The sequence below is a fragment of the Rattus norvegicus genome, chromosome 18 (assembly GCF_036323735.1).
Source record: "Rattus norvegicus strain BN/NHsdMcwi chromosome 18, GRCr8, whole genome shotgun sequence".
Taxonomy (NCBI): Eukaryota; Metazoa; Chordata; class Mammalia; order Rodentia; family Muridae; genus Rattus; species Rattus norvegicus.
This window is the reverse complement of record NC_086036.1, coordinates 7,076,458-7,091,375: the sequence shown is the minus strand read 5'-3', so window position 1 is coordinate 7,091,375 and position 14,918 is coordinate 7,076,458. Positions and strand designations below refer to the sequence as shown.

At 39.9% G+C, this 14,918-nt stretch overlaps 1 protein-coding gene across 5 annotated transcripts in view; it reads left to right on the top strand.

Annotated features, from left to right (window-relative positions):
* Positions 1-14,918, top strand: part of Chst9 (carbohydrate sulfotransferase 9) — a 274,349-nt gene that overhangs the window by 33,847 nt on the left and 225,584 nt on the right. For 4 of the 5 annotated variants that reach the window (XM_017600922.3, XM_063277265.1, XM_063277264.1 and 1 more), the window contains exon 2: positions 515-730. In XM_017600922.3, the coding sequence (XP_017456411.1) occupies positions 631-730 (100 nt within the window). In that variant the 5' untranslated portion in view covers positions 515-630. Of the gene's footprint in view, positions 1-514; positions 731-14,918 lie in introns of those variants that run through there. The other variant, NM_001170470.1, reaches the window with a different exon arrangement.

Here is a 14,918-nt window from a genome sequence, read left to right as displayed (position 1 = left end):
CACACACACACACACACACACACACACATTTATATATATACATATATATTCATATATATGCCAGATTTGGAACATGGTTGCATGTGGCATGTGGATATTGGATCTTTTTTTGCCCTAAGGAGTTTGAACATCTTCCCACCCTTGAATACCAAAGGCTTGAAAAGGTTTCCCAGATTCTTCAAGCAGGTCCTAACCCTCCTTCCTCCTTCTTTGTCAATTCATTCTGTTTCTTTTCTTCTCCTTCACATCATGGTGGCAAGTCTCAAACCTTCGCTTGACTGTTTGAAACATGAAATAGCTTAAATCCAGCCAAACTTTTCACCTGATTAAATGTTACCCTGTGCTTTATTATGGTTAGGATATGAATGTATAGTGCTCCATGGATAAGGCACCCAGTTCCTTTCTGTACTTTACCATGTACTTGAGATTTCACTGTTGTTGATATGCATTTTTTTCCATATTTGAACAAAAATCCTATTAGCCTTTTACAATGTGGATTTTTTTTTAATTTTAGGTTACTCTGTGGAATGAGCCCCACGAGATCAAGAAAACATTGAAACTCCATGGAGAAATAGACCTTACAGTCTTTGGATTCAGACATGAAGAGAAACACAGCCGTCTGAACTGGTCATGAAAGCCAAACAAGTCTTCTTTTCTGTCCTGCTGTTTGGGACAGCAGGGCTTCTGCTCTTCATGTACTTGCAAGCATGGGTTGAAGAGCATCATGCAGGTAAAATGTAGATTCTATGTTCTCCTGTTAATGAGAACCACAGTGCCCCTACGTATTCAATATGTCATGATATCGACAGATATTTGGTAAGCCTCAGTTTCCAACATCCATAACTCAAATACCCAGATCTTAAAGAGTGACAATTTTAGAAACCAGTGGCCCTTTGGTGCTTACACTACAGTTTGTGTCCTAGTGAAGGGGACCATGCTGGTTCCATTAGCACAACATTAATGTCTTTTTTCCAAACTACTTATAGAAATACAGCATTTATTCCCTCTCTGATCTGCCCATCGATGTGCAGGAAGCACAATAGAAGCAAAATATGTGAGAATCTCCTTTAATTCTAATATTTATGTTGAAGCTCAGCATCAACATGAAAATTCTTGAAACATTTGCCATTAAATGGAGATTGAAACACCTTCTTATAAAGTCCTGATAGCAAGAATTTTTGACTTGGCAGGCCATAATATTTCTATCATACCTGCTGAGCAGTGACAGCGTATGACAAAAGCGAATATTGATACTAAGTGACTAAAAGATGAGCCTACGTTTCAATACAATTTCATTTACGAAAGATGATAGGCCAGATTTTGTCATTCAGTTTAAACAAGGTGTACACAGAAGGCATTCAGTGACTGTTAAAATGGGTTATATTTATATTTAAAATAATATCAAGAGAAATGTCAGAGAACATCTCAGAAATGTATATATTTGGCTATTAATAAAGTCCACCTTTGGGGGATAAATGGACTTTGATTTATGATTATTAAGAAAATGAAATAGAAGCAGAGTGATTTCTTTTTTATTATCTATCTATTATCTATTTATCCATTTATTTATTTACTTACTTACCAACTTACTTATTCACTTTACACCCCAATTGCCCCCATACTCCCTGTCTTCCCAGCCCTACCCCTACAAATCCATCCCCATACCAACCCTTCCCCTTTTCCTCAGAGAAGGGAAAGTCTGCCTTGGATTCCATCCTACCCTGGGACATCCAGTAGCAGTAGGCCTAAGCACATCCTTTCCCACCTAGGACCAAGTGGGGGTTATAATTGGGCAAGCCACAGGACTCAAGAACACCACAAGAAAACCTACAGAATCAACTAACCTGGGCCTATGGGGTCTCACAGAGACTGAACCACCAACCAAAGACCATTCCCTAGGTCCCCCACCACATTTATAACAGATCTGTATCTTGGTCTTCATGTGGGTCCCCTAACAATTGGAGCAGAGGCTCTCTCTCTGACTCAGTTGCCTGTGGTTGGATCCCCTCCCCTAATAAGACTGCCTGGTTGGTCCTGAACACTTTCTGATGTTCGGTTGTGGGTCTCTGCATTTATTTCCGTCTACTGCTGAATGAGACCGCTTAGGAAACAGTTATGCTAGGCTCCTGTCTGGAAGAATAGCAGAGTATCATTAATAGTGTCAGGGCTATCTTACCTGGAATGTGTTTCAAGTTGGGCCATTCATTGGATGGCCATCCTCTCAATCTCTGCTGGATATCTATCCCTGTGCATCTTGGAGGCAGGACAGATTTTGGGTTGAAGGTTTTTTGTGGTGGGTTGATGTCCCCCTCCCTGCACTACTTACTACAGGTGTATCCCACCTGGCTACAGGAGGTGACCACTTCCGTATTCATATACTCAACTGATAGGAGTCCTGGCTAGGGTCACCCTCACAGACTCCCCAGGGCTTACCCTGCCCCAGATCTCCAGTTACTCCTGGAGATGCCCCACATTGATTGCTGTTCTAGCTCCTACTCCCTCCCACACCTCCTTTTCCCACACTTGTTCCCCACCCTGACTCCCCTTCTCACACCCTCTCCCTTTCAGCTCCCTCCCTCCATTACCTCCGGTGACTGTTTCTACCTCTAGGTGAGATTCACACATCCTCCCTTGGGCCTCTTCATTACTTCCTTTCTTTGAGTCTGTGGATTGTAGTTATCTTGTACTTATGGCTAATGTCCACATGTAAGAGAGTACACACCATGCATGTCCTTCTGGGTTTTGAGTTACCTCACTCAGGAAGATATTTTTAGTTCCACCCATTTGCCCGCAAATCCCATGATGTCTTTGTTTCTAATAGCTGAACAGTGTTCCATTATGTACATGAACCACATTTTTTAAGCCATTCTTTAATCAAGGTACATCAAGGTTGTTTCAAATTTCTGGCTATTACGAATAAAACTGCTATGACCATACCTGAGCAAGTGTCCTTGTAGTATAGTGGGGCATCTTTTGGGAGTGGTATACCTGGATCTTGGGGTAGAACTATTCCATTTTTTTCTAAGAAACCACCAAATGGATTTCAGAAGTGGTTGTATCAACTTGCACTACTCTGGCTGCTGCACAACCTCACTAGCAGATGCTGTTACTTGAGTTCTGTTCTTAACCATGAAGTCTCAGAGTCCTTTTGATTTGCATTTCCCTAATAACTAAGAATGTTGGGCATTTCTTTAAGTGCTTCTGGTCCGTTAAGATTCCTCTATTGGGAACTTTCTATTTAGATCTGTACCCCATTCTTAATTGGGTTGTTTGGTTGTTGGTGTGTAATTTCTTGAGTTCTTTATATATTTTTGATATTAGGCCTCTGTCTGATATAGGGTTGGTAAAGATTCTTTCCCATTCCATAGGCTGCTGTTTTGTCCTATTGATAGTATTCTTAGTCTTGCAAAGTCTTTTTGATATCATGAGATCCCATTTATCAATTATATTAGTGCCTGAGCTATTGGTGTTCTGTTCAGGAACTTTTCTCCTATGCCAACAAGTTCAAGGCAGGTCCCTACTTTCTCTTCTATGAGATTTAGTGTGTCTTGTTTTATGTTTAGGTCTTTGACCCTCTTGGACTTGGGATTTATACAGGGTGATAGATATGGGTTTATTTGCATTTTTCTATGTACAGACATCCAGTCACCCAGCACCATTTGTTGAAGATACATTCTTTTTTCCATTTAATGGTTTTGATTTCTTTGTCAAATACCAAGTGTCCATATGTGTATTTCCTGGTCTGTGATGTGATTCCATCGATGAACCTGTCTGTTTCTATACCAATAACATACAGTTTTTATTACTATTGCTCTGTAATATACCTTGAAATTAGGAATGGTAATAACTCCAGAAGTTCTTTTATTGTAATAGAATCATTTTAGCTATCCTGGGTGTTTTATTTTGCATATGAAAATGAGAATTGCTCTTTCAAGCTCTATAAAGGATTGTGTTGGAATTTTGATGGGAATTGCATTGAATTTGTAGATTGCTTTTGGCAAGATGGCCATTTTCACTGTTAATCCTATAGATTCATGAGCATGGGAGATCTTTCCCTCTTCTTATACCTTCCTCAATTTTTTTCTTCATAGACTTGAATTTCTTGTCATACAGACCTTTAACTTGCTTCATTAGAGTTACACCAAGGTATCTTACATTTTTGTGGCTATTATAAAAGGTATTGTTTCTCTAATTTCCTTATCATCCCTTTTATCATTTATAGCAAAGCGTTCTAGTGATTTTTTTTAGTGTTTTTGTATCCAGTCACTTTGCTGACATTGTTTCTCAGCTACAGGAGCTCTGTGGTAGAATTTTTGGAGTCGATCATAACTACTATCATTTCATCTGCAAATAGCAATTTGTTGATTTCTTCCTTTCTAATCTGTATCCCCTTTATCAACATTAGTTGTCTTGTTGCTCTAGACAGAACATTAAGTACTATATTGAACAGATAAGGAGAGAGTGGGCAGCCTTATCGTGTCCCTGATTTTAGTGGAATTGCTTTAAGTTTCTCTCCAGTTACTTTGATGTTGGCTATTGTATTGCTTTACTTTGCTTTTACTATGTTTAGGTTATGTGCCTTGTATCCCTAATCTCTCCAAGAGTTTTAGCCTGAAAGGGTGTTGGATTTTTGTCAAAGGGTTTTTCAGCATCTAATGAGATGACCATGTATTTTTTCAAGTTTGTTTATATGTTGGATTATATTGAGGGATTTTCATAATAATTTTCATAATAAACCACCCCTGCATACCTGAAATGAAGCCTACTTGATCTTGATGGATGATATCTCTGATGTGTTCTAGATTTGATTTGTGAGTATTTTATTGGGTACTTTTGTGTCAATGTTCATTATTGATTTAAAATTCTTTTCCTTTGTGTGGTTTGGGTATATGGAGGACCATACCTCATAGAATGAGTTTGGCAATGTTCCTTCTGCTTTTATTTAATGGAATAGTTTGAGGAGTATTAGTATTAGCTCTTCTTTGAAATTCTGGTAGAATTCTGAAACCATCTGGCCCTGGGCTTTTTTTGGTTCACTTTTATGACTGCTTCTATTTCCTTAGGGATTATAGAATTAGATTGTTTGGCTGATCTTGACTTAACTTTGGTAATTGAAATCTATCCAGAAACTTATTCATTTCATTTAGATTTTCTAATGTTGTGGAGTACAGGCTTTTCAAGAAGTCTTAATGAATCTTTTAATTTCCCCAGTGTCTGTTGTAATGTCTCCCTTTTTTGTTTCTGATTCTGTTTGTTTGGATACTGTCTCTCTGACTTTTAGTTAGACTGACTAAAGATTCTTTTATCTTGTTGATTTTCTCAAAAATCCAGATCTTGGTTCTGTTGATTCTTTGTATTGTTCTCTTTGCTTCTAATTTATTGATTTCAGCCCTGGGTTTATTCCCTGCTGTCTATGCCTCTTGGGTATGTTTGCTTCTCTTATAATCTAGAGCTTTCAGGTGTCCTTTTAAATTGCTAGTATGACAATCTTGTAATTTCTTTATGAAGGCCCTTAATGCCCTGAACTTTTCCTTTTAGTGGTGTTTTCATTGTGTCCCATAAGTTTGGGTATGGTGTGCCTTCATTTTTATTCAATTCTAGAAATTCTTTAGTTTCTTTATTTCTTCCCTAACTCAGTGATCATTGAGTAGAATGTTATTCTGTTTCCATGACTATGTAGGCTTTCTGTTGCTGTTGAAGTCCAGCTTTATTCCATGCTGGCCTGATAGGATACAAGGAATTACTTCAATTTTCTTTTATCTGCTGAGGCTTGTCATGTGACCAACTAAATGGTCAATTTTTGAGAAGGTTCCATGAGGTGCTGCTGAAAAAAAGATATTCTCTAAATATGTTCTGTTGATATCTGTTAGGTCCATTTGATCCATAACCTCTGTTAGTTTCATTATTTCATTGTTTAGTTTCTGTCTTGATGACTTGTCCATTGGTAAGAGTGTGGTGCTAACATCTCCCACTATTAGGTTGTGGGGTTCAATGTGCAATGTAAGCTAGAGTAATGTTTCTTTTATGAATGTGGTTGCCTTTACATTTGCAGCATATAGGTCAGGAATTGAAATGTCTTTTTTATTGGGTAGTTTATACATTTACATTTCAAATGTTATCCCCTTTCTAGGTTCCCCTCTCTCCCATCTCCCCTCCCTCTGCTTCTATGAAGATGCTCCCACTCTCACCACCCTCTCCCCACCTCAACACCATGGCCTTCCCCTACACTGGGGAAAAGCACCTTACAGGACCTTCTCCTCCTATTGATGCCAGACAATGCAATCCTCTACTGGATTTTTCCTTTCACATATATGAAGTGTCCTTCCACATTTCTTTGGATTCATTTTTATTTAAAGTCTATTTTATTAGACATTAGAATGGCTACTCCAGCTTGTTTCTTGTATCCATTTGCTTGGAAAATCTTATCCCAGCTCTTTATTATCTTTATTGATGAAGTGTGTTTCTTATATGTGGTAGAATAATGGACCCTGTTTTCACATCCATTCAGTTAGCCTGTATCTTTTTATTGGTAATTGAGTCCATTGATATTGAGAGATATTAATGACCAATGATTGTTAATTCCTGTTATTTTGTTGTTAGTGGTAGTTGTGGTGGTGGTGGTGGTGGTGGTGGTGGTGGTGGTGGTGGTGGTGGTGGTATGTGTATGTTTCCCTTATTTTGTTTTTGCTGGTATGGAATTATTTTCTTGTATGTCATTAACTTCCTTGTGATTCCTTCTAGTATCTTCTGTATGGCTGGATTTTTTGATAGATAATGTTTAAATTTTGTTTGTCTTGGAATATCTTGTTTTCTCTATCTTGGATGATTGAAATTTTTGCTGAATATACTCAGTTGGTATCTCTGGTTTCTTAGAATCTGAAAGACATCTTTCTAGACCCTTCTAGCTTTTAGAGTCTCTGTGGAGAATTCATATGTAATTCTGATAAGTCTGCCTTTGTATATTAATTTTTCTTCTATGATTTTGTTGAAAATATTTTTCTGGTCCTTGGAGCTGAGTGTCTTACTTTCTATTCCTATTATTTTCATGTTAGGTGTTTTCATAGTATCCCAGATTTCCTGGATGTTTCAGGAATTTCTTAGATTCAACATTTTATTCTATCATATTCATCTATGCCTGAGAGTCTTTCTTCCATCTCTTATATTCTGTTGGTGATGCTTATATATGTTGTTCTGTTAACTTTCCTAGGTTTTCTATCTCCAGGATTCCCTCAAAGTGTGTTTTGTTTATTGCTTCTATTTCCATTTTCAGGTCTTCATCAGTTTTATTCATTTCCCTGGATTGTTTAATTGTATTTTCTGTATTTTTGAGGAATTTATTAGTTTCCTCTTTAAAGGTCTCTACCTGTCTAATTGTATTTTCATGTATTTCTTGAGGGATTTATTCACTGCTTCTTGAAAGACATCTATAATCTTTATAAGGTTGGATTTAAGGCCATTTTCTTGTGCTTCATTTATGTTAGAATATCCAGGGCTTGCTGTATTGGGATAGCTTTGCTCTGAAAGTGCCATGTTGCTCTGGCTCTTGTTTGTGATGCCCTTTATATATCTGGTTGTCCCGTGATGTTTCTGGTGTAGCAGGTATCAGGAAGGGGGCCTGATCCAGATGTTCCCCATGAAGCACAACTATAGTGGGCAGCCTTGGACTGGATGTTCTTGGTGTAGCAGGCCTGGATGTTTCTTGTGTGTTTGCCTGTTGGAGGCTGGAGGAGTGGTAGCCAGACAATGGAGCTTCGGGAACAGCTAGCTGAGGGCAGTTGTGCCCTCAGGACAGGCAAAGCAATAAGGTATAATTTGGATGTTCCTTGTTAGGTAGGTCTGATGGAGGTCACTCGAGTGGAGTGGTGGCCAGACAATGGAACTAGAAGGAGGGAGGAGGTGAGTGTGGAGACAGCACATGTAGAGTGATTTCTTAATTGTTTCCAATTGTGACCTACTTTAAATATATCTCTATAAAAAGTCCTTAAATTATCTAGTAAACCACAGCGTGGAGCCACTGGTATGACAAAGATTAGAAGTTGCTTTGATTTTTAAGTATCTTCCTTGGTTTATCTTTGCAGATAGTTTGAATTTGTTTGATTTATGCAGTATCCTTTGTTGAAAAAGGTTGATTGTAATTGTTTCCTAGAGCCTGTGATATATTCCCAAAATGTATTATTAATTCCCCCTAATTTATACAAACTGACTGTGAGACACTATATTATTGAGTAGTTTTTCAGAGATTTTTATAATATTTAATGAAGCCACATGCAATAAAATATGTAGGCTAATTTCCTTGCAAACGAACTCCTAATGCCGTTTTTCCTACACAGAGAGATACCATCTAGAAATAGGAATTTGGATGAAAGAATAGATCTAAACTCTGTTGGCTGGAATGCAGCAGAGGAGGAGCTGACAACAATCTCTTTCTTAGCTATGTGTAAACATCATGATTTCCTACAACTTTTAGAGAGCTTTACCTGTCTCCAGTACATACAGGAAAATGTATTAATAAATACAAAATATTGTGAGGGAAAATTGTAGCTTAGTCTGACAGTAAGAAACCACACGTACTGAAACAATCAAATCACATGAGCTATATATAAAATATAGCTCAGAACTAACAAGATGGCTTGGTGGGTAAAGGTTTTTGCTGTATAAGCCAGGTCACCTGACTTCAATGCTCAAATCCCAGATAAACATGGAAAAAGAAAAACCAGCTCAACACTGTTGTTTTCTAACATCCATGTACATGCTGTGGCACCTGTGTCTTCTTACACACACACACACACACACACACACACACACACACACACACACACACACAATTATTTTTAAAAATAAAAATAAATAAAATGAATCTCATAGTATATGCCCATGGCCCTTACTTAGCCGAGAGCTTAATAAGTATCATATGTTAATATAAACATTCTCCTGTCACAATATCTAAGTATATGGATGATGTATTGTCAAAGGAAACTGAGACCCTAAAGGATGAACAATTTATCCAATGGCTCTATGTCAAAACATTTATAGAGGGTAGTCCCAGACTTAAACCAAGGTTGCATCTCTATGAGGACCATACCTGTGTATTTTTGTGACCAGGTAGAGGCAATGATAATCCCCATTACCCAGGAGACAAAGTGTATTTTTTTAAGGGAGTGATTTATGTCCTCCTTAAACTCCTCTATCATCATCTTGAGATGTTATTTTAAATCCTAATCTTGCTTTTCTGGTGTGTTGGGATATCCAGTACTTGCTATGATGGGAGAACTGGATTCTGATGGTGCCCTGTAGTCTTGGTTCTGTTGCTTAAGTTCTTGTGCTTGCTTCTGGCCATTTGGCTATCTCTCATGTTAGTTGGTCTTGCTCTCTCTGGAGCTTGTCCCTCTTGTGGGCCTGTGAGCCTGTAATCTTAGGCATGAGAGTGCTCCTGAGAGACTGGCTCTCTCCCGGTTAGGTTTTGGGACCAGGGGGCTGTGGGACAGCCTTATCTCTGGGTGCAGATGGAGACCGGAAGGATCCCAGGCTGTTCCACAGTTCCTGTGCCTTGTGTGCACCTGGCGGGTCCCTCTTTGGACAGTTAGTGGAGTGAAAGTTGGGTCTCACCTGAGGGCTTTGGGGTGAGAGTGCTCCTGAGAGACCAGCTCTTTATCTGGGATAGGTTTTGGATCTAGAATGTTGTGGGACAGCCTTAGTTCTGGGCTCAGATAGAGACCGGACCGTCTGCAATGCTTTTTAAATTAAGTATCTGAATATACGCTTTGATGCTAAGACAAACTTGAAACACAGTCTGTCTTTTGAACACTTTAAACATACACACAAACACACACACACACTCACACACACAAACACAGAGCTGGCTTCAGTTCCCGCAGCTCCTCACAAGTGAAGTGGGCACTTAGGACTGAGGTAGTTTGAATATCCTGTGCTAGCTTCTTATCACACTCTTGCTTGAGGTCTAAGAAACAGAGGCTACAGACTGACTTCTAGTTTCATTTCATTTTATTGGGCTTTGTAAAAAAAAAATAACACACTGTAAAACCTCAAACTAAATCTTTTTTTAAATGCCCTGACAATCTGGTAGGAGATGATGGAGACACAGTCTTTTGAAAACGAAAGGGGAATTAGATGACAGAGAAATGAAAACTTGTCCAGTCTTCATATAATAGGCAGCTGCTTTAGACTGCCCTTGTTTTCCCTTCTCTAAACAATTATCTACTTTCACATGTTAATGTGATGTGCTTGTGTATGTACCTGCTTGTTCACAAGTGTGAGGGTGCAAGTAAGTGTGAGGGCTCATGTGTGCAGTGGGTGCATGCATGTGAAGGTCATAGATTGAGCTCAGATGCCCTCCTCTAGTCCTAGCAGGGGTCTTGCTGAGCTTGGAGCGCCTGATCTGGCCTGCCTAGGTAGCTAACATGCCTGAACCATCCCTGTCTCCACCTCCTAAACGATGGGATTGCAATTCAGCCACCACTCCACTTGGCTTTTTCTGTGGGTTCTGGGGATCCCAGCTCTGGTCTTCACGTTTATGCACCATGTGCTTAGTTGACTCAGCTATTCCTTGATACCTAATTAAAAATAATCATTTGTGTGCTTTGTTGATGCAATTATGAATTTTATTTTAAAAACCTTTTTTTTTTCAGTTAAGAGCACGTTTTTCATTCAGAAATGTCTTTGATGAGTTCAGCTGTCCGGCTCATTCCCTTCTCTTTAGCTCGGTTCCCTGAGCACATTCCTAAACCTTTCTGGGACTCAGTTTTGTTATCTATAAGATGGGGATAACACTTCCCATGTGGTTAGGGATGAAGTGGGTGAAAATTTAATCTATGCTGTTCAGAAGGACCTTTGAAGGAATTACTTAAGGACAAATGTGGCCATCGGATAAGCTGCTAATCTAATGAGACTCTGTCTGTATAGGAAGATGAGAAACCTGAGCTTCGGTGAAGCTTAAAGAAATCTGTGTTTGCAAGGCACTCAGCACCATGCCTAGCAATCAGATGGTCATGGCTATAGCCTGTTATTCTTAGCAGAAAATGAGTCTGGGCATCCACAAAGGTGCCCGTTCTAAGCTGTATAATTAAGACTCTATTATAACTCTCAGGAACTGGATTCTGCCCAATCTTGTACCTTAACAGATTATGAAACAAAAGTAAAAAAAAGTAAATTCTCAGTTCTGGCTTTATGTATAATGCTTGGGAGAATTTATTTAATGTCAAGCAAGTCTGGCTGCCCACGTGGACATTGGAAGGAGAGTGACAGGGCTGGGTGCAGGGAGGATCACTGCCTGGCCCTTGCTCCTGCCTCCACAAGTCACCACAATGCTTCACAATGCCAAGGTGGGACAATCACTCTGAGGTATGTCCTGAGAACTCCACAGCTGAAGGTGCCAAACAAGGGGTGAATGCAAGGGCATTATAGTGACCCAGGAAAAACAATCTTTCTCCTGAAGATGCTAGCTCCATAGATAGTAGAGGACAAAAACAGTTCTGCAACAAGCCTATGCGTTGGTAGACAAGGACAATCTATTATGTCAAAAAGCCAAGGTTCCCTCCATTATGAGACAAAACAATGAGTTGGGACAAAGACAAAGAACCCAGTTGGCTGTCAGTGATGAAACTGTAAAGCAGATGGAAGCCCTAGAAGGGAAGGTGCACCAGGAAAGCATGGCGGTGGGGATCTTGATCAAGCACAGACCACAGGCCAGTAGAGCCCATTCACCCAGCATCACTGCTTCCTCTTAATGCCAGAAGGCAATAGCAGTGCGTGGTATGGGGCTGTTTTGTCATAGGAGACAAGAGACAGAATGTCAGACTTAGACCAACTCTCAAGGTTCTGAGACCGGCTCTGGTTTTGATGTTTCCACCACATGTAGTGTCTAAATCTGCTTCCCACTGTGGAGACAAAGAGGGTGATTCTGAATTTAATGGTGCCTGGAGGTTGGTCTTTTAGGGGGAAGTAACTAGTGATAAATGAGTAATAAGAGCGGGGCCTTAATCCAGCAGTACTGTGCCTCCATGAGAAGAGGGAGCCTGCTTGGATACACAGTCCTTCTTCTGTGATTCACTGCTCTGCCTCAGGACTCTGAAGATTCTCCACTAGGAAAAGAAATTTCTTTGCTTCAAGCTTCCTCAACCTGAACTTCCTTCTCAGTGGAGTCCATGAGCTGGGTAAACCTTTCCGCATCATCCCATCTGCCGCATCTAGTTATGAGCTCACTCATTGCTTGTTAATATTTGAAAAGTATAAATCTAATTTCATTACTCCATTTAAAATATTCGTGATCTGCCATTGCCCTTACAGACCCTTACCCTGAAGCCCACAGACAAGACTAGCCTATAGCCCCCACCTCCACTTCTCTCCTTCTGCCAGAGCAATCCCCTTACTGACTCCATGCTCACAGTTTCAGAACCCTCCATGTGTACCTTACCCTTAGAGTGGAGCTCCGATTTCAGTGCCTTTGATCACTCTGCAGATGAATCACCCAAACTAATATATGTCAGCTCACCCTTCCAACAGCATGGAGCCTGATGCATGGCGGATGCTCCATTGCTTGCCATGTACGTGATCACGTAAATAATATTTATGTGGGTTTTCCAAGATCCTAGCCCAATGTTCCCGTACACTCGTTTCAATATTTCTAAGGACCAAGTTCCATACTCCTGAAGCATCCGTTGCCTCACCACAGCATCCTTTGAGAGTCCCTGTGTTAGTTAGTAGACCTGGCATCCTGGCCTCTGCAGCCGTACCCTTTGACATTTCCATCACACAAACTGGTCCTTTTCCTAGAGACTGATGTCTCAGATTTTTAAACTATTTCATGAAAGAGATGATCCAGGTTACCCTCAGAAGTCATAACATTTTTCTATGTTCCTTTTACTGTGCATGTGGGCGACTTGCCTGAGACACACATGTTTAAGATTCACTATCAAGTAGTGAAGTGTTAACACATATTTTCAAGTCAAAGCAGAACCTCAAGTTGAATCTTATCTGATGGATTTCACTCTTCTGAAATATTCCACTATGAAGTTTAGTCTCAACCTTTCAAAATAAAGAAATTTCCTAAGATGTCAATTATGGAAACCTCTATAAACAACCTCAAGCATTTTTATTCAGGACTAAGAATTTTAGCTACTTATTGTTGATTTTTACATTTCTATTGTACACATGCCAACTCTAATTTCTTTTGTCTTTAAATACATGTATTTTCTCAGATTTCTGCCAATCTTTTTCTGACTTGTAACAATTAAGTATTGATATCTGTACTTAGTTCACAAGTTAGCATTATTAAAACTCCAAATCAATTGTTTTGCTTAACAACTGTGAAAATTCATATAACTAAATTGTTACCTGGGCTATATTAGAGATGACTGAAGACAGTGTATGTTAAATATGAGAACATCAGTCTTGTAGATTGTTGTCTATATGCAGGTGAGGGCTGGCACAAGTTAAGACAAGGCCTGTGATTGGGCAGTGAAAAAGTAAGGCAGGCACAGAGTTTTGAAGGGAGGAGAGAGGGAGAGGAGAGAAAGAGAAGAACGAACATGGAGGCAGAGAAGGATGATCCAGATCTGTGTGGCCTTAAATGGCTACAGGTGGTTATGAGTATTTCTTAAAGAATGGATTTTTCTAGGTCAATTTTCTTATCTAGGTGGGCAGTTTATATCATTATCAATTGTCTCCGAGTTTATTGTGTGGACATTTTGTGGGGTGTAAATTTACTGAGATAAATTACTGAGATAAATCTGATTGTTAAGTTACGAGCTTCTGGAGTTTTGATTTGGTCAGGCTGGTGTGGGTTGTGACAGTGACTGCAGGGGTCTGTTGCAGGGAATATGAGCAGAGTCTGTGACAGAGAGCTTCTGGGAACTCCAGAGTCTTGATTTTACCAGGTTGCTGTGAATGTGAGCAGAGTTCAGTGGCAGAGAGCCAGGAGGGCAGCCACTGCTGGAACCAGAGAATAGCTAGAGGTAGCGTGGTGTGGTGCCCTAGAACTGGCCGCCGCTGAGATGAATATACCATGCTAATGCCATATGGCTTGATGATGCCAGCAAGCGAGGGTTTGTGGATATTTTTATTATTGACCACAACACAGTCTAAGCCCCAGCACCATTACATAAACAAGTAAGACAACTAGAAAAGTAACTGTTTTAGCTTGTTTTCTGTTGTGACAAAACATTGACCAAGTACCCTGGCGAGGAAAAGGCATATTAGGCTTCAGTTGACAAAAACTATGACACTAACGGGAGCTAAATAGTTACAGTTTCACATTTTCAAAACTTCATGTCACATTCAAAGCTGGTAGTACATGACTACCAACCCCAGCACCCCAGAGGCTCAGGCAGGAGACTCTTGAGTTTGAGATTAACCTTGTCTACATGATGAGTTCAAGACTACACTGAACTATATAGTGAAAGCCTATTTCAAGAGAAAACCATGTTCACTCTCTCTCTGGTTCTGTAGAACTCTAGTCCCAAATAGAAGATGTTACCCATGTTTGTTATGAACAATGGTGTGGTCCAGTTCAAGTGCTGAGAAGGACAGCAAGATAACCCAAGCAAGATAGCAACATTTTCTTTCCCAGGGCTCAACAGACATCAGCTTCACATTGATTCTCCAAAGTCCCGGATGTGTAAAACAGAGAGGTTCCTCACCCTCCAGCTTCCTCTGAGAGCTGATTGGGGTCTGCGGTCTCTGTGCTTCTTGTAAACTCTGAGAGACTCCGCTTTGCTTTCTCATTCACATTCTTTCTCATTGTTTTAACCTCTAAAGCTTTGCTTCTAGACTGGACTCAGATAATTCTTTTCTCCCGAGACCCTCTGATGACAGCATATATTCTTTGGTTCCAAAATCGAGCTACTTATCCTGGTTGTGATTGTGATACTGTGAAACTGGGTGTCCTTCTCTTTGTGTGCCTG